General features: G+C 34.4%; 3 protein-coding genes across 10 annotated transcripts; 2 read left to right on the top strand and 1 right to left on the bottom strand.

Moving 5' to 3' along the window:
- Positions 1-466: 466 nt before the first annotated feature.
- On the top strand, positions 467-2,758 carry LOC113854210 (cytochrome P450 86A22). Of its 3 annotated transcripts, none has more exons than XM_027485100.1 (2): positions 467-520; positions 861-2,648. In XM_027485100.1, exon 2 carries the CDS (start codon positions 963-965, stop codon positions 2,520-2,522), a length of 1,560 nt encoding a protein of 519 aa, XP_027340901.1. In that variant the 5' UTR covers positions 467-520; positions 861-962; the 3' UTR covers positions 2,523-2,648. The 3 variants fall into 3 exon arrangements, with proteins under 3 accessions (XP_027340901.1, XP_027340902.1, XP_027340900.1); XM_027485101.1 differs by having other exon boundaries at positions 858-2,648; XM_027485099.1 differs by having other exon boundaries at positions 490-520; positions 804-2,758.
- A 3,681-nt stretch (positions 2,759-6,439) lies between these two features.
- On the top strand, positions 6,440-13,799 carry LOC113853947 (mitogen-activated protein kinase kinase kinase YODA). Of its 5 annotated transcripts, none has more exons than XM_027484686.1 (13): positions 6,496-6,599; positions 6,857-6,926; positions 7,773-8,548; positions 8,650-9,375; positions 9,790-9,877; positions 9,985-10,047; positions 10,362-10,522; positions 10,613-10,688; positions 11,610-11,669; positions 11,759-11,866; positions 12,038-12,271; positions 12,400-12,491; positions 12,890-13,650. In XM_027484686.1, exons 3-13 carry the CDS (start codon positions 8,007-8,009, stop codon positions 13,413-13,415), a joined length of 2,676 nt encoding a protein of 891 aa, XP_027340487.1. In that variant the 5' UTR covers positions 6,496-6,599; positions 6,857-6,926; positions 7,773-8,006; the 3' UTR covers positions 13,416-13,650. The 5 variants fall into 5 exon arrangements, with proteins under 5 accessions (XP_027340488.1, XP_027340486.1, XP_027340487.1 ...); XM_027484684.1 differs by having other exon boundaries at positions 6,553-6,599; positions 6,851-6,926; XM_027484687.1 differs by lacking the exon at positions 6,857-6,926 and having other exon boundaries at positions 6,440-6,504; positions 12,890-13,777.
- A 279-nt stretch (positions 13,800-14,078) lies between these two features.
- LOC113854090 (short-chain dehydrogenase TIC 32, chloroplastic) lies at positions 14,079-16,872 on the bottom strand. 2 transcript variants are annotated; one of them, XM_027484936.1, is made up of 8 exons: positions 16,693-16,872; positions 15,983-16,214; positions 15,566-15,645; positions 15,299-15,452; positions 15,067-15,145; positions 14,855-14,939; positions 14,595-14,641; positions 14,079-14,453 (listed from the first exon to the last, which is right to left on the bottom strand). In XM_027484936.1, the coding sequence occupies exons 1-8, from the start codon at positions 16,796-16,798 to the stop codon at positions 14,289-14,291; spliced, it is 948 nt and encodes a 315-aa protein (XP_027340737.1). In that variant the 5' UTR covers positions 16,799-16,872; the 3' UTR covers positions 14,079-14,288. The 2 variants fall into 2 exon arrangements, with proteins under 2 accessions (XP_027340737.1, XP_027340738.1); XM_027484937.1 differs by having other exon boundaries at positions 14,093-14,453; positions 15,983-16,225; positions 16,633-16,717.
- Between the last annotated feature and the right edge of the window lie 841 nt (positions 16,873-17,713).

Raw genomic sequence — 17,713 nt, 5'->3', positions numbered from 1 at the left:
AGAAGTATAAAGTTTTGTTAATTATTTGAACATAATTACAGTTTTTAAAAATTAAATATGATACTACAACTTATGCCGAAACAATTTTACGTTAATCAATATGAGTTTGATAGTTAACATGTTTTATAAAAAGAATTAGGTGTAGTTTTTAAATGTTTTAGGTATTAAAAAATAACTTAAATAAAAAAATCACATTTAATAGTACTGTATTATAGATTATTAAAAGAAAACAACAATTTTAATTAACAGATACTTAAAAGAAAAGTAGATTTAAAATGTGTCATGTGGCATAATATATACCCAACGACCTCTGTGGGCATTATTGAGGGTGGATTGATGAGTACGTTAGTGAAGAATACTAACTGAGGAAGAAAATGCAGCTTAAGCGTTGAAATCTTCAACAAAGTCTAGCATCTCTGCCTCCCTATTTATTGACCCTCTTTCAGCTTCGCAACTATAAGACATTTTTTCTTGCTTCCCTTTCCCTCGCACAAGTCTCAGCGAGCACTCCTCTCTCATAGTACGTGCCTCCTCTCCTAATACTATACTCTCTCCTTCTTCTCTCCGAGGCTCTTCCCATTGCTTATTCCCTTCTCTTCAGCCTTCAAAGTTAATTTCAACACACACTTTCCACATTCACATTCTTTGCATGCAACAAATCTCACACTCATTCATCCTTCATATTTTTTTCTTTAAATAGGACGTTATTAATATCAACTCTTTTTTAGACCCACTTCGTTATTTGCTTTAGGCTTTATTTTACTACCATTTATGCTAACCCTTTTTCATACTATTAATTAAAGCTGCTGCATTCCACTCATACGTCAAATGTATATATTACTTGCTAATGGTAATAGCAGCCTCTCCGGTGAAAGAGGGTGAGAAGAGGACTTAGTTTTCCGGTGTTGGAAGGTGCAACTAATAAAGGTGTGTGTACTTTTGGAGTTGGGCCCCTCAGTCACATGGATGCATCAACGGCTTTAATGATCCTATCCGCGATAGCGGCCTACTTAATATGGTTCTCCTTCATCACTCGATCGCTCAAAGGTCCACGTGTCTGGCCCCTATTGGGTAGCCTCCCTGGGCTCATCCAGCACGCAAACCGCATGCACGACTGGATCGCAGACAATCTCCGCGCGTGTGGCGGCACGTACCAAACCTGCATCTGCGCCCTACCCTTCCTCGCCAGAAAACAGTGTCTCGTGACCGTCACGTGCGACCCCAAAAACCTCGAACACATCCTCAAACTCCGCTTCGACAACTACCCAAAAGGCCCCACGTGGCAGTCCGTGTTCCACGACTTGCTCGGTGAAGGCATCTTCAACTCAGACGGCGACACGTGGCTCTTTCAGCGCAAGACGGCCGCGCTGGAATTCACCACCCGCACTCTGCGCCAAGCCATGGCGCGCTGGGTCAGCCGAGCCATAAAGCACAGGTTCTGCCCAATCTTAGCCACGGCACAGGAGGAAAACAAGCCGGTAGATCTACAAGACCTCTTGCTTCGGCTCACTTTTGACAACATATGCGGCTTGGCTTTCGGCCAAGACCCGCAGACACTAGCCGTGGGCCTTCCTGAGAACGCCTTCGCTCTATCCTTCGACCGCGCCACGGAAGCCACCTTGCAACGTTTCATTTTGCCTGAGATCTTTTGGAAGTTGAAAAAATGGCTCCGGCTTGGAATGGAAGTGCGCCTGAGCCGAAGCCTAAAGCACATCGACCAGTACCTCTCGAATATCATCGAGAAGCGCAAACTCGAATTGAAGAACGGAAGTGGGACCCTCCACGATGACCTGTTATCACGCTTCATGAAGAAAAAGGAATCCTACTCGGACGAGTTTCTCCAACACGTGGCTCTTAACTTCATCCTCGCTGGACGTGACACGTCATCGGTCGCGCTGAGCTGGTTCTTCTGGCTCTGCACCAAAAACCCGCACGTGGAGGAAAATATCCTGATCGAGCTCTGCACCGTTCTGATGGAGACACGTGGCGAAGACGTGAACAAGTGGCTCGAAGAGCCTCTAGTGTTCGAGGAGGTTGATCGCTTGGTCTACCTGAAGGCGGCGTTATCGGAGACGCTGAGACTTTACCCCTCGGTGCCGGAGGACTCCAAGCACGTCGTGAACGACGACGTTTTGCCCAACGGAACTTTCGTTCCCGCGGGTTCGGCGGTGACGTATTCGATTTACTCCGTTGGGAGAATGAAGTTCATCTGGGGAGAGGACTGCCTCGAATTCAAGCCGGAACGGTGGCTCTCTGCCAATGGCGACAAGATTGAGGTGCAAGATTCTTACAAGTTCGTTTCCTTCAATGCGGGACCGAGAATTTGCTTGGGAAAGGACTTGGCGTACCTGCAAATGAAGTCGATCGCCGCTGCAGTGCTGCTGCGCCACCGCCTCGCCGTCGCGCCGGGTCACCGCGTGGAGCAGAAGATGTCGCTCACGCTGTTCATGAAGTACGGACTGAAGGTTAATGTGCACCCCAGGGATCTGAGGCCCGTGCTGGAAAAGATAACTCAAAAGTGATTTTGATATGGATATGGACGCCATGAAATTCTGCAAAAGTTTAGTATATTAAACAGACACATCATCCACTTAAATAAAACAATAATAAAAATTTATATAATTAATTAATATAGAACGATGATGTGTCATTTATATATCTTAGTTTAATTTACATTATTTGTATAGATAAAATTTACATTTACTCAAATTTCTCATCTGATGTGATGTGATGCGATGCATACTATATAATATGTTTTGTAAAAATTAAATTGAAAGTAATGTTTCATTGCTGAAAACTGTATGGAACGGGTGATTTGTGCTGTAATTTATCGTTATTGCATGATATGGCGCTGCCAACAGAGGCTTTGCTGCTGCGTAGTTTTGTTATGTATTTGGATTTCTATCGTACTCTCCCAACTGCCAAAGTTCCAGAATTGAATATTTGGATTTAAATACTTGCAACTACATTCTATTTTTAAACTATGAAATATCACAAAGCGATATGGTTGCACATGAGTTGTATACTTTTATTTAGAAGAAAGAAAAAAATGCGGTGCACATTAATTGCATTTAGCTAACATTTTCCAATTTTTCATTTTGTTTCTCCTACTAGTTTATGGACCCCTTAATTCTCTATTTTCCATTTTTAAAAATTTGTCAAAATATATAATATACATACATTTCCTCTATTATTTTCAATTCTTTAATCAGATCCTCCATGATTGAGTGCCAATTTATATACATCATCTACAGGAACCATGCTTTTATCTGAAATTTTATAATCATCTTCTTGTCTCATACCAAATATATATATATATATATTAAGTCAACCTCCACCTCTTGTCGCCTTCATCTCTAGATAGACATATAGAGATCCGTCTGTATATTATTATGCTTCTATGCTGAATTACTCTCTTTTTTTATAGTGGATTCTCTAATTACATACTTTACAGAACCTTTATCTTTATGGAATTGAAACTTCACAGTAAAGCGTACGTTGCCAAATCAGTCTTTATTGAGCCGAAAGAACGTGCAGTAGTAAATCAAATCTACTATGGAGTTAATTAGTGAAGGGATCAAAATTCTCCTGGAGCATAGTTGATATCATTGCATTGGTTGAACAAGATATCATGATGAAATAAAATTTGACCCAACACATTGCACTTGGGAGAATATATATATATATATATATAGCCTCGCGCCTCAAGAAAGTGAGCTAAAAGCTACAGAATATTAGCAAGTTAATTGGTTAATTAGGGGATAGGATCACTGAGATACTTGGGATGACATCATAGTTGAAATATATTTTAGAAGGATGATGATGACTTCGATGTGATTTTGGAATTTGGAGTTTTGTTTTCTGGAAATTTGATATCACTTATATATACACACTATGTTGAGTCATTTCCATGCAAAGAACACTCTCAGTTTGAGTTCATCTTCTCTCAATCCACAAAATTAAGCTAACAAGGAGAAGATAGACACCCGTTACCTTCTCGCCAAATTTGAATTTGGTTCAGAATTTTCAGAAAAGTTTAAAAATTTAATATAAAAAATTTGTAAAATTAAAAATAACTTATCTTATTAAATTTTAAAATTTAAATGAATGAGTTCAAAAAATAATAAAACGTTAATTATTTCTCATTTATAAGAAACTTATTATTCATTGTTTTTATTTTTTTATTTTTTTATAAATTTATATAAACTAAGTCTTCGTGTTGGTTGAATGACAATCTAAATCATGTAATAATTGTCTTTATTGTTGAGCTAGAAATTGCATATTTAAGAAAAATAATATGTAATATAAACGGTTTAACCTTTGACAATTTTATTCTATCAAGAATTTTGATATGAAGATGTACAATAACGATAAATGTTATCTTTAAACTTATAATTTAAATTATAAAAATAATTTTTGTTAGAACAGGTTTAAGTGACTGCTTAATTTGTGAGAACCGAAATTTTTATTTGTTGAAAAAAATATTTGATAAGCTCCGTCATACATATTAATGCTTGACTAAGATTTTAGTTTTTCAAATCATTTTTGTAGTGAGTATAATTAATTTCAAAAGAAGCGAGAATCTTTAACTAAAACTTTTTTTAATAGGAAATTATTTTATATATAAAATCTATTATTTTAAATTAAACTAAACAGGTTTATTTATCATTAAAAAATATTTATTAAAATAATATTATTTTTAAACTATTTTTCACTGCCGCGTCATTATAAACATCAAATATTGCAAAGATAAACTTGTAGTTGGAAATTTCTATTTTCAACAAAATTTACTATTTTTAAGCATTTAAAACCACTTTTAAAAGATGAGATTAGGAAAATTGTTATTTTTAAATATAAATAATTAAAGGCATAATATGTCTGGATCTTTTTGAAAAATATGATTACCATTTGAAAACTTCTTAATTCCGCTTTTTTTTTCCTTTCAAATTTAGCTTGGTGGTGAATTTAAGTTAATTTTAAATGTTCTAACTTCTTTGTCGATTTAATAATAATCCATACAAAATCAAGGAAAGCTAATATTTATATGTATGACTTACTGGTGAAGGTAAATTTGATAATCTAATAACTGAGATAAAAAATTCATAAAGTTAATAAAAATAAAATTTCACATCATTTTTTAAAAAATTATCGTACTATTTTATGCTAATGTCTGTATAATATGTTATTTAAAAATGTAAATGAATATTTATTGTTAAATTATGCGTCAATTTTTTTTAAATTATTTAAAATTGAATACAAAACTATCAAAGTAATATTACAAAATTTAATAATAAAATTAATTAATTTCACTTTTTGAAAAAAGTTTTGAAACTATAAATATACTGAGACCATAGGTTAACAAATTTTATCCTTATATATGATAAAATTATTTTTAACTTGTGTAACGTTACACACAATAAAAATTTATGAATACCGTATTTTATTAAAAATTAAAAGATTTAATATGATTTAATGTATTAATATTGTTAACATTATAAATTTTAATAAAAAATATTATTTATTAATTTTTTATTATGTATAATGTTACACAAGTAAAAAGTTTGATAAGAATTTTTATAATATTTAATTATAAATAAAAAATATTTCTTTAAAAATTATTAACTTATTCAATGATAGAAATATATTTAGTAAACATGAAATTAGAAAATGTTTATTTTCCAGCAATAGCATCAATAGCTTTAAATATATTCTTAAAGAAACGTAAAATCAAAGATTTTAAAATAAAGTTCAGAGTCATGTTGTCTGCTATCAATATTATATATATATATATATATATAACATTTTAATATAAATTATATTTATTTTTATATAATTTAATAATTTTTTATTAAATAATTTAATTATAAAATCAATTGTTAGATTAAAAATTTCAACTACATATATTGTGTGTGAAAAAATTTAGATGAATTTAAAATTGTTGAATACATTAAGTATAAATATTGAATCTAGATATTATCTCACAAATAACATACTAAATATATTTTTATAATTGAAATAAAATATTTCAAAAAAACTGCACAGAATTTTTAAATGTTCTTGGATATTTTATAATTTAATAAAAAAAGAAAAATAAAGTAATTGTCGGAAAAGGAAAGTGGAAAAAGAAAGAATCTCCTAACTAGGTAAATCATCGTGACAGCAATGGAATATATTGATTATTATTTAGTAATTAAGTTGCCGTTAAATACAAAAGATAAGATCAGCATTCCCTGTTGAACGTTCCACTACAATACCATGCTCTCGCACCCAATCATCCGCCCACTGAGGCCATAAAATAGCTAATATCTGCATCTCCATGCCTTCTTAGTCATTTGACGGTCAGATCCCTATTGCGTCGTCGTTCCAACAGTTTATGCGAAGCACCGAATCCTTTTTAATATTTTTAATTAAAAATATTAATTATTTAATTAATTTCTCATTTCACGAGACTGAAGTGTGTTTTGTAAATCCTCTGCTTTGCTTTGGCCTCTTCTTCTTCTTCTTGTAAGTTCCATTCCTTCACTCTATCTTTTTAGGTTATAGTCTGAGGTTCGTATCTTCAGCAAGACTTCGATGTTTCGGTGCCCAAGAAACACAGAGTGAGTAAATGTAGGGTTACGGTATGTTTTATTTCTTATGCTGGATTGAACACTCGGTGTATTTGTAAAACCTATCGTTGTCAAGGATCATTTGCATGCTTCTTTACGGAATGTGAACTTGTTAAGTTCCAGTTACTGATTGTGTATAAGAATCGGAGCTTGTGTATGCGCATTTTCATTTGCTGTTACTGTTAAGCGTTCTTGGCGGGTGTGATTTCGACTAAATTTCTTTATTTATGTTATCATTTTAGTTCCAGAGAGTTGATGAATAAACTGGATCTGAGTTGAGCGCCTCTAGGGCTCTGCCTTTGGTTCTTTGTGCTTAAAGTGCTGATTTTATGTTCTTATGTGATGTTATCTGCTAATTGTGCATGTTCAGAGCTAAATTGTGCTATCTGGTATTAGCATAAAAACCAAACTGAAAAAGAGAAGATGGAAGAAAGGACTAGATGATTTTTTTTGGGAGTGCTGGCAAGTTTGTGCTCAAGAAAGAGATGATTTTTGATTAGTTATCCTTTTTGAGTTAATGTACATTAAGAAAGAGGGAGGAAGAAATTTGGCAAATGTTTATTAAATTTTGATTTGTGCAAATGCCAAGTTCCTTTTGGAGTTGTCCAACTTAGATGTGCTTCTTTTGTGTTGGAATGTGGATCATGTCTAAGGTCACTTCGCCTAATTATAAAACTCAGTTCCTAAATTATCTTCATCACTTGTTTATCAGCGTGTCATTCTTTTGATGTTTGGAATATACAATGAGTAACAGTTTTTATAGAACAAGGGAGAGCCATGGCTTGGCTTATAAGGGGGAAGTTGGTATTTCAGTGTTTGTGACAAACTTATAACTAAGTGAACCTTAGTTGATGGCACACTGAAGTTGTCTTTAACTTTATAGAACCATCATAACCTTGCCTTCTAATTTTGACCAGAGAATGTTCCTGGTTTCTTGGATTTCTGTTCAGGAATTGAAAGCATCTGTAACGTAGATTATGGCATTATAGGATTATCATTGCTAACTGCCAAAGACCACGACATAAATTAAAATCTAAATTTTCAAGATAGATTATTAATTATCTGATCTCAGTTACTTTTACACAATCTTTTTGCGTGCGAGATTTGTTTATTACATGTTCTTTTTGGACAGAACAAACTAACATTGGAACTTTCTGTGTACAGGTTATTATAGTCTGACACATGCCTCATCTATTAGTTATAAGAACAGAGCAGTGCTTTTCGGTTGAAATTAGATGACACTGTGGACTGAATTCGTTATTTTACAAACATTTATGTCATAGACTTTGCTGTAACCCAAATGCTAAATGTGATTTACACCTGTAGTTTGCAAATAGTTCCTGCCCTCTCTCTCTGCACGCCCACACGTGTGTGGGTTTGGCAAGCTTTTCCCAAGACATGCCACTATGGTGGGGAAAGTCTTCGTCCAAAGAGGTGAAGAGGAAAGGAAACAGGGAAAATATTATTGATACAATACAGCGGAAGTTAAAAAATGCTTCTGAAGAAAAATGCAACTGTAAGTTGGGAAGATCAAGAAGACATGATATTGACACTATCTGCGTGAAGGAATCTAGATCCATTGCACCTTTGCAATCACCACTACCCTTGACACATGTCTCCCGTTGTCAAAGTTTTGCAAAGCCACACCCATTACCAGGCTCACACCTTGCTTCTTCTGGTGATGCAAATTCTGGAATTATTTTAACATCAAAACTGGAAAGAGGCACAGAATCTAAGCCATCTCTATATTTTTCCCTTCCAAAACCTGGTTATTTGTCTAACAAGGAATATCCTACAGATGCGGAGGGAGATATAGCTACTGCATCTGTCTCTAGTGACAGCTCAATTGATAGTGGTGATTCATTTGATTCGCATCTTGTTAGTCCTCTGGCATCTGACTGTGAAAATGGAAACAGAGTCACCATTAGTAGTTCTTTCAGGTGGGCTTGTTTCCTTCTAGATACATTTATTTAAATGGTTTTCACATTTACCCTTTTTTTTGGTCCCTTCTATAACTAAATTTATTTCTATGCTCCTAAAGTGTGGTACAGGAGAATCAATCACTTATTTCTTTTCAAAGGAACTCAAGAGCACCCTCAAAACCCGCTCCTCAATTGTGCAATAATAAGCCTTTACCTACAACACCAAAAGGGGTTCCTTTACGTCCGCAGAATCTGCAAATAGCTTGCCCTAGTGGTCTGTGCAGTGCTCCAGATAGTTCAATGTCAAGTCCTTCTAGAAGTCCAATGAGAGCATTTGGTCCTGAGCAAATGTTGAACTCTGGATTACAGACAGTAAAGCCTTATCCAGATAGAGCTTCTGGGCACTGCTCTAGTCCAGGTTCTCGCCATATTTCTGCTCATAGTCCAGTTGGTGGGAATCCATTGGGACAGATGTTTTGGCCACAGAACAGGTGCAGCCCTGAGTGTTCTCCAATACCTAGTCCCAGAATGACAAGCCCTGGTCCCTGTTCCAGGATACAGAGTGGTGCTGTAACCCCTCTGCATCCACGAGCTGGAGGTGCTACAACAGAATTGCCTGCAAGACATCCTGACAATGCAAAACAACAAACTTATCAGTTACCACTTCCTCCAATAACAGTCGCAAAATCTTGTATGCTTCCTCCAACCTATTCTGCATCCACAACACCCTCAGCCCCTCGTAGTCCTTCCAGAGCAGAAAATCCAACAAGCCCAGTTTCAGGCTGGAAAAAGGGGCAGTTGCTTGGGAGGGGAACATTTGGACATGTATATCTTGGTTTTAACAGGTCAGTATCAAGTTGGTGGAAAACTATTTTAGTTTTCCTGTAGTCTTTACTCCTCTTTAAACTATGACACCTGGCATGTATGGTCACCCCAACCCCCCACCCCCCAAAAAAAATAAATAAATAACTTTTTTAATAGATAGAAAACTGTAAAATTAAAGGTGATAACTATCAAGAGCATAGGTACTACTAGAGTAAAATTTGCTCAAATGGGTGCCAGACACATATCTTCTCTGTTATGGACCTATGACCACTGTATTACTTCACCTTTATCTTTTTATTTCAACACCGGCCCTGATTCAAAGTTGATATTTATTGTTGTTCTTGCTTTATGGTGTGGATTATCTAGATGTTTTTTTCTGCATTAAGTTCTTTCAACCCTTTTGATCTTGACTTAGTTCAACTTCTGATCCATAGAGAAAGTGGTGAGATGTGTGCAATGAAGGAGGTAACCCTTTTCTCAGATGATGCTAAATCAAGGGAAAGTGCCCAGCAACTTTGCCAAGTAAGCTTGCTTGTGTAATTATGTCTCATTTAGACCTCTTTTGCTTTCCGTAATTGTTCTTACTATATAAATGTTGAATATTCACATATATGTGTTGGCATTTGCAGGAAATTGCACTGCTGAGTCAGTTGCGGCATCCAAATATTGTTCAGTATTATGGATCTGAGACGGTATTTATTGAATTACTGTCTTCATTCGTAAATATTTTTCACTTTTTGAATCTGGTTACTTAAGACTTTAAAAATGTAACTTTTTTTTTACACAAATCCGTTATTGTAATTTCTTGAACATATTGTGAAACGCATAATTAGAATTCTTTGTAACAGCAACTGCAGCAAATGTACAGATTCTTTAATTTGTCTCATGATCTTATTTAGGAGGTGAAATTTAGTACTTCAAATACTATCATGAGTGGCGACTCTCAATTTTCAACTTCATATTGTATTAACGGCTTTATGTTATGAATTTTTTTTATACCTAACAGGTAAATGACAAACTTTATATATACTTGGAGTATGTCTCTGGTGGGTCAATCTATAAACTGGTTCAAGAATATGGCCAGTTAGGTGAAATTGCTATTCGTAATTATACTCGGCAAATTCTGTCAGGACTTGCATATTTGCATGCAAAGAACACTGTTCACAGGTGAGTTTGAAACGTGATAAGTGCCTTGATTCTAATTACGTTGTGGTCTGTGAAACAATTTCTCCTGATTTGATCACTTGATTCGATCAGGGACATTAAAGGAGCAAATATATTGGTGGACCCTAATGGGCAGATAAAATTGGCAGATTTTGGAATGGCAAAGCATGTAAGAGTATTTCTATTTGTTAATGTGTATGCTGTGCAACTTCTACAATATTGGATAATCTTACTTGAGTTGAATATCTGCATAATGGGTTTGAATGGTCGGGTCAACCGTTGAGAAGCATAGACACATCTCTTGTTTGAAGTGTTGGACGTGTTTCCTTCGGACGCATTTTTGACACTGACACATCTTGGACGCTTATTTGACACATGTCAGACACTCTTACTAGGTGTCCAATTAAAAAATAATTTATTTTCGGTTTGGACACCTAAATCAATACTTGAATATGTACACACACAAGTATTATTAAAAATTTATTTTTTTAACTTTTAAAGAACTTAACTTAAATTTCAATTTAAAATATTAAAAAATGGTGTTTTTTTAATTTTTTGGAAAGCTCATTATCATAGAAAAAAAATATATAGAACATAGTATATTTATTTAAGAAGGTGAATATGATATAATTTTTGAGATGATTTTATAAAGAGGCTATATACTTATATTGTAAAATAATGTCCCTTTATAGTTTTTTGAATATATATATACATATATGGTGTTCCATTGTCCTATATTTTAGACGATAGCCATGTCGTGTCCAGTGTTCGTGTTGGAGTAACTCTCAACCCATCACATTTGGTGAGTTTGGTTACGTAGATTATTAACCTGTCAATCACATGGCCTGCCCCACATAACTCACGGCTTGTGACAGGCTGGATTCACCTGTCTGAATGTTTTCCTTTTCTTGAAAATTTATTTCTTCATGTTTTAATTCTAGGTCACCAAAACCTCAATCTAAACTTGATTTCCTAACCCATTCCAAAACAAGGGCCTAACTGTCCTGCCCTGTTTTTGACTGGGTGGACTCACTTGCTTTGCCATCTTGCTGTGACTTTTAATGTTACCTATGTGGAATATAATTTGCAGATAAGTGGGCAGTCTTGTCCATTTTCTTTCAAAGGAAGTCCTTACTGGATGGCACCTGAGGTCAGGATGATTTGTGTCCATTTAACACCTTTTGTCACTGATGCCTCAGGAGTAGTATTCTTATTTGTGTCACTCCCTCAATTATATAGGTTATAAAAAATTCAAATGGTTGTAATCTTGCTGTTGATATATGGAGTCTTGGATGCACTGTTTTGGAGATGGCAACAACTAAACCTCCCTGGAGCCACTATGAAGGGGTAAGTGAATTTATTGGCAGACTAAAAACATTTTGAATATTGTTGTATTTGCATTTGAAATATATTTTCTGACACAAATATATGAATCTTAGTTGGAGATTTGGAGCGCATGCTTGTATAGAAACATTGTGTGCTTAACTTGATCTTCTGTTTTACACTACTTGCTTCAAGGTTGCTGCTATGTTTAAGATTGGGAACAGCAAGGAACTTCCTACAATGCCAGATCAACTGTCAGAAGATGGAAAAAATTTTGTCAGGCTTTGTTTGCAAAGGAATCCTCTCAATCGTCCCTCAGCTGCTCAACTTCTAGAGCATCCATTTGTTAAAAATGCTATACTGGAAAGATCCATTTTCACTGCTGATTCTTCAGAAGCAACACATGTTACAAATGCAGTGAGATCTTTGGTATGTCATCATTCATGCTATCATCCTTTGCACAGCTGCGTTATTTTTCTTAGGCTGTGCATAATCTATGTTGTTTAAATAAGATTGTATGAGTTTACTACTAATCCATTGCTTTGAATTTCTTTTAGGCCTTTGGACCTGCCAAACGTAATTTATGTTTAGACTCAGAAGTGGCTGGTATATATCTGCCTAGAAGCCTGAGAACTGACTCTAGATCAAGGTCTTTCTATCTATCTATTCCAAACTCAAATGCACACACTTCAGCACGAGAGATTGTCACAATAAGAAATACATCGGTATACTTGTGCAATGAATATTTCTAGTGCTCATTTGTACATGTGAATATTTAAAAGCTAGGAACCTGCATAATTTTAACACTTATTTTAGGTAAGTAGCTTTATAGTTAAGCTATTTTTATACAATGTACTTGTGCAATGAATGTTTCTAGTGCTCATTTGTACACGTGAATAGTTTAAAAGCTAGAAATCTGCATAATTTTAGCACTTACTACTTTAGGTAAGTAGCTATTCTTGTCCTGTGATGGTTATAATTTTTTTATTCAATGTACTTTGATATCAAACAGAAGGTACTAAATTTTCTTGGGCCCTTTGTTTTCAGTGATGGACGTACACTAAGGAACATCTCTTGCCCCGTTTCTCCCTCGGGGAGCCTACTTTTGCCTTCTAAATCATTGCATACAAGTGGAAGGATGTCTCCCTCTCCAATATCTACCCCTCATCCTGCATCTGGCTCGGCTACACCACTGGCCAGTAGTGGTGGTGCAATACCAATTCATCAGACAAAGCAACCAATATTCTCATTTGAAGCTGTGGGTATGATCCAAAAGTCGCAGAATGGTTTTTTTTCAAATGGAAGCACTGCTTATCGGGGGTCTAAGCATGAGCAGTTTTGGAGAAACTCGCAAAATACACATGCTTCCCGGGATATAGTTTCATCTGATAATGATACTCTTCCAAGCCATACTGGGAAGACTTTCCAGGGAGACCCAAGAGAATTTCGTGATGAAAAGCCATACTTGTCAGATCGTGTTTCACAACAGCTGTTGAGGGATTATATGCGGCTAAATGCATTCCTGGATCTTAAGCCCAGTGCCCCAGTGCTCCGTCGTATAAATCGCTTATGATATGCATGTCAGTGATGCATATAAATTACCTTTAAAATTTTGAAGGTTGGCATATTCGAGTAGTGTAAAAGCGCATAATCATGGAATATGGCTATATTTGGATATTAGGCAAAATGTCAGTTTTTGTTGCTGGGACGGTCTCAGAACTAAGTTCTGGTGTCCGCTTGCCCTTAGAGATGCAACATCCAGTCTCGGTCATGCGTAAAACATTTTTTTAGCACTTTTAAGGAGTCGTACATTACCAACTTCACTGCTGTCACTGTTTTGTTGTTTTATCATCCTGGCTGAAAAAGGTGCTGGAACCAAAGCGGATTAGAGACAAATGTCTCTGTATATATATGAGATATCAACAAAGTTATAGTTTATTTGACCAATGTTTTCCTCCACTTACTGTCGGGTTTGTCCGAGTAAATTTATGTATTCGATAGTGTCAGAGAATGTATAAAGTGTCTGCCGGTAGCGGGTAGAACTGCTGAAAATGTTGCAGCATTGCAGCGACTACACTTGGAAGATGCACAGTTTCAGACAAACTAGAATTTTAAAATTAATTCCGCCCTCCATTTTATTTCCCAAACAAATCAATCCAATCAACTCAGATTAAAGCGTCTATTTGCCAAGTCCATAATAATTCATACATAAAAAGACATGGCCGCATGTGTATACAATTTCCAAAACTAATAATATATTGCTTGATTTTCAACAATTGTGTTCTCAAAACAGTAATGTGTAGTCTGGATTGTAACTACTAAAAAGCTTCAAGAGACATATAGCTTACACACCACAATTTTCACGTCTCCCTAACTTTTTTCCAATACAATTCTTTTTAAATGCATGGAATTTGCTAGTACAGACCAGTCAAACAAACCCTCTAAATTACTTTGGATTAGTCAAGCTTAAGCTGAATTCCCATAGTCTTTTTGCCAGATCTGAATCGTTAGCCAAAGCAGTTGGGTTTGCCTTATTGCTGTCCATAAAGTATTCACCAGATATTCCCTTGACTTGTGGATGCAATGCCACGTAACATTGAGTTGCAGCTCCCTGTGAAAATGCCACAACAACTCAATAACTAAAAATCTAGTCCATCGTTTAGATTATTAACAGCATATCAGCAGCACAAGGATTGCATGCCATGCAACACACACATATTGCTGTAGGTATATTATGTATGTGACAAAATACCTGTTGCACATTTTTCAGGAAGTATTTGCCCACCATATTAGCAAAGGCTGCATAAACCAAATATTAGATACATGAATATAATAAATCCAAATGATTATGCAAGGAATTGTATATAAGAATCATCAGCTAGTACAATTCCGTTTTGCTACTCTTTATGTCCTTTTTACAACTTACGCATAGCAATCAGTCGATCTTAAACATAATGTAAGGATACTTCAACAAACACACTTGTCCACTAATTGAATAGTAAAGATACTAACCATTAACAAAACCATGGTATCGCAGAATATTTGTAATAATTGATCCAGGATGAAGAGAGTTAACAGTTATTTCTACTCCTTCTTCCTGTCAAACAAAGGAACATGTATGGGGGTACATCAAAATCAACCACTAAGTTCACAAATATTGCATTAAATAAAGTGGAATCGTATGAAATTCCATTAATTAGATATGACTTTTCGTGAGATAATACCTTCAAGCGCCTTGCAAGCTCATTTGCATGCAAAATATTAGCAAGTTTTGATTGTCCATAAGCATAATAACTGTTGTATCTGTAAAGAATCAGATAGAGGAGGGAATTATAAAATTTGGGAACTAAAAACATTGGACAGGAAAATTAAATTTTTATTATAAATTTTAATAGCAAGAGATTAGTAGTAAATAGAGAAAAAGATTTATCTTTCAATTTCCAACCAGACCATTACCCTGATTCATCATTGATCTTATCAAAACGAATCCCTTCACTATATGCAAATCTGTGTGCCTCTGATGATAGAATAACTATCCTTCCTTCCCGGTTGCATTCTCGAACAGTATTTTTCATAGTTTCTAATAAAAGGTTTGTCAAGAGAAAGTGGCCTGCAAAATAGTATTAAAAATTAATCTTAATATTCAAACTATTTAAGTATGTCATTAGAGAATAACAATTTTCAGTAATATATCATTTGCAGAAACATGTAACAATATAATACCCAAATGATTGGTTGCAAACTGCAGTTCAATGTTGTCTTGGGAAAGCGTGAATGGAGCTGCCATCAAACCTGCATTGTTACTTCAAAGGAAAGAAAGAGTATTATTTGCTTCAACTTTCACACGAGCAATCTACACATAAAAACAGATAAGAAGAGGTCTTTCCATGCAATATCCCAACTAGAGTACAGAACTTGCAATGGAACAGTATAAGCAGGATATTCCTACTATAGCCGGAAGAGTTTATCAATCACCACATCAAACAATGAAGCAGTAAAAATGACAACCAACTTTTCCAGAAAGATTAAGAGTATATAATCAGAAGACATCAATCAGTCACATTCAACCACTTGAAGATACATAAACAAAACAAAACAGTACCTAACATATCTAAAACAACTACATTCAAAAGTACTTACATCAGGATATTGAGTGGAAGACCAGATGAATTAAAATCTGATGCAAATTTCCTTACAGACGCCATAGAGCTAAGATCTAACTCCATAACATCAATTCTAGCCGAGGGAATTTCCTGAAGTATTGTTTCTTTGACATTCATACCAGCGTCCACATTCCTTACCGCCATAACAACATGAACACCACGCAATGCAAGAACCCGGGTGGTCTCCAGACCAAGACCACTTGATGCTCCTGAAAATGTACTAAATAAGCACTGAATTATGATAGTTGAAACCATAGCAAATTTAACACCTCCATCTATATTAAATAACAGGTTACATGGATCTTAAGAGTAATAATTCAGCAAAACTGATCACCAAGGAATCAAAGGAGGAAAAACAATCTCCCTAGTGTTACAGTATGCAATATTATCCTAAGTCCTTAGCCTTCTATAAGGGCTATTCTCAGTCAGTACAAAAGCTCTGGTCAAAACAATGCCATGTGACCATTCGAATAAGCCTTAATGCATCATTAAACTATAAAACAACCTAAGAAAAAGGAAACATTGACAAGCTTTCATTTCATCCCACAAAGTGTTCCCAGGTTTGATGATCGCGTTCTAAGATAGATAACCTTTAAAAATATTAACTTGCTTCATGTGGGAACATACCCAACTTTTCTTAGTACCCAAAAACACATGATGGATTTCTTTTTTTGGAAAAAGAAAAACCTGTGACGATGGCGGTGAGAGAGGTTCCATCGATCCCTTGAGTGACTTGTTCGGCTGTGGAAGAGGCTGAGAACCCTGACGCTCCTTTCCAACCAAGAAACCACATTTTTCCTTTGCACACACTCACAAGTCAAAACTCATCAACGCGAGCTTGTGTAAAAGTTAAAATTTCGGAGTTAACTATTTAAGATAATATATTTAATTTAGAAACTTACATTTCATACTCATTTTCTAACGTATTGTCTTGATTTTTAAGATATATAAAATTATCAAGTTTCAAGTAATTAAATATATTCTTTTATATTGTTTTGTACTTGTTAATTAATTTCATGATTAATTTTTAACAAACTTTTTAATTAAAATATATTTACCCCTATATAAAATTATCAAGTTTCAAGTAGTTAAATTATTCTTTTGTATTATTTTGTACTTGTTAATTTATTTCATGATTAATTTTTAGCAAACTTTTTAATCAAAATATATTTACATTTATAAATAGATATATAATATTCTGGTATTATTATTGTTATAAAATTTATCCACTCTTCATCAAGATTAATTTTTTATATATAAACTTGAAAAAATTATACATACTAAAATTATATTTAAAAAAAATTACAAAAATATGAGATTATAATTTAGAATAACAAAAAGTTACCAAATTTTAATTAGTCTTTCATAATTTTACAAAAAAAAATAAATTAAAAACTCCTCATCCGTGCACATTTGTTCCAATTGAAAAATGCAACTATTGTTCGAGAGTATTATTACAATAGAACAAATCTTATACTTGTTTTTTTTTAATGTATTTTATTATTATTATTATATTTTAAACATCAACATTTTGTTAAGAATAAATTTAAAGTATAAGATACTCTAATCTGTAATAATTTAAAAAAAAAATTAATGATATTATTATTTTTCATTCATTGTTAGCTGTTTAAAAGTTAGTTTTACATTTTTTTTAAAATTAATTAAAACCACACCTTTAAATAAATTAACAAACTTAAACTTACAAATA

The sequence above is a fragment of the Abrus precatorius genome, unplaced genomic scaffold (assembly GCF_003935025.1).
Source record: "Abrus precatorius isolate BTA unplaced genomic scaffold, Abrus_2018 Scaffold11, whole genome shotgun sequence".
Classification (NCBI taxonomy): domain Eukaryota; kingdom Viridiplantae; phylum Streptophyta; class Magnoliopsida; order Fabales; family Fabaceae; genus Abrus; species Abrus precatorius.
The sequence above is the reverse complement of the archived record's forward strand: the minus strand, read 5'-3'. Positions and strand labels throughout refer to the sequence as shown.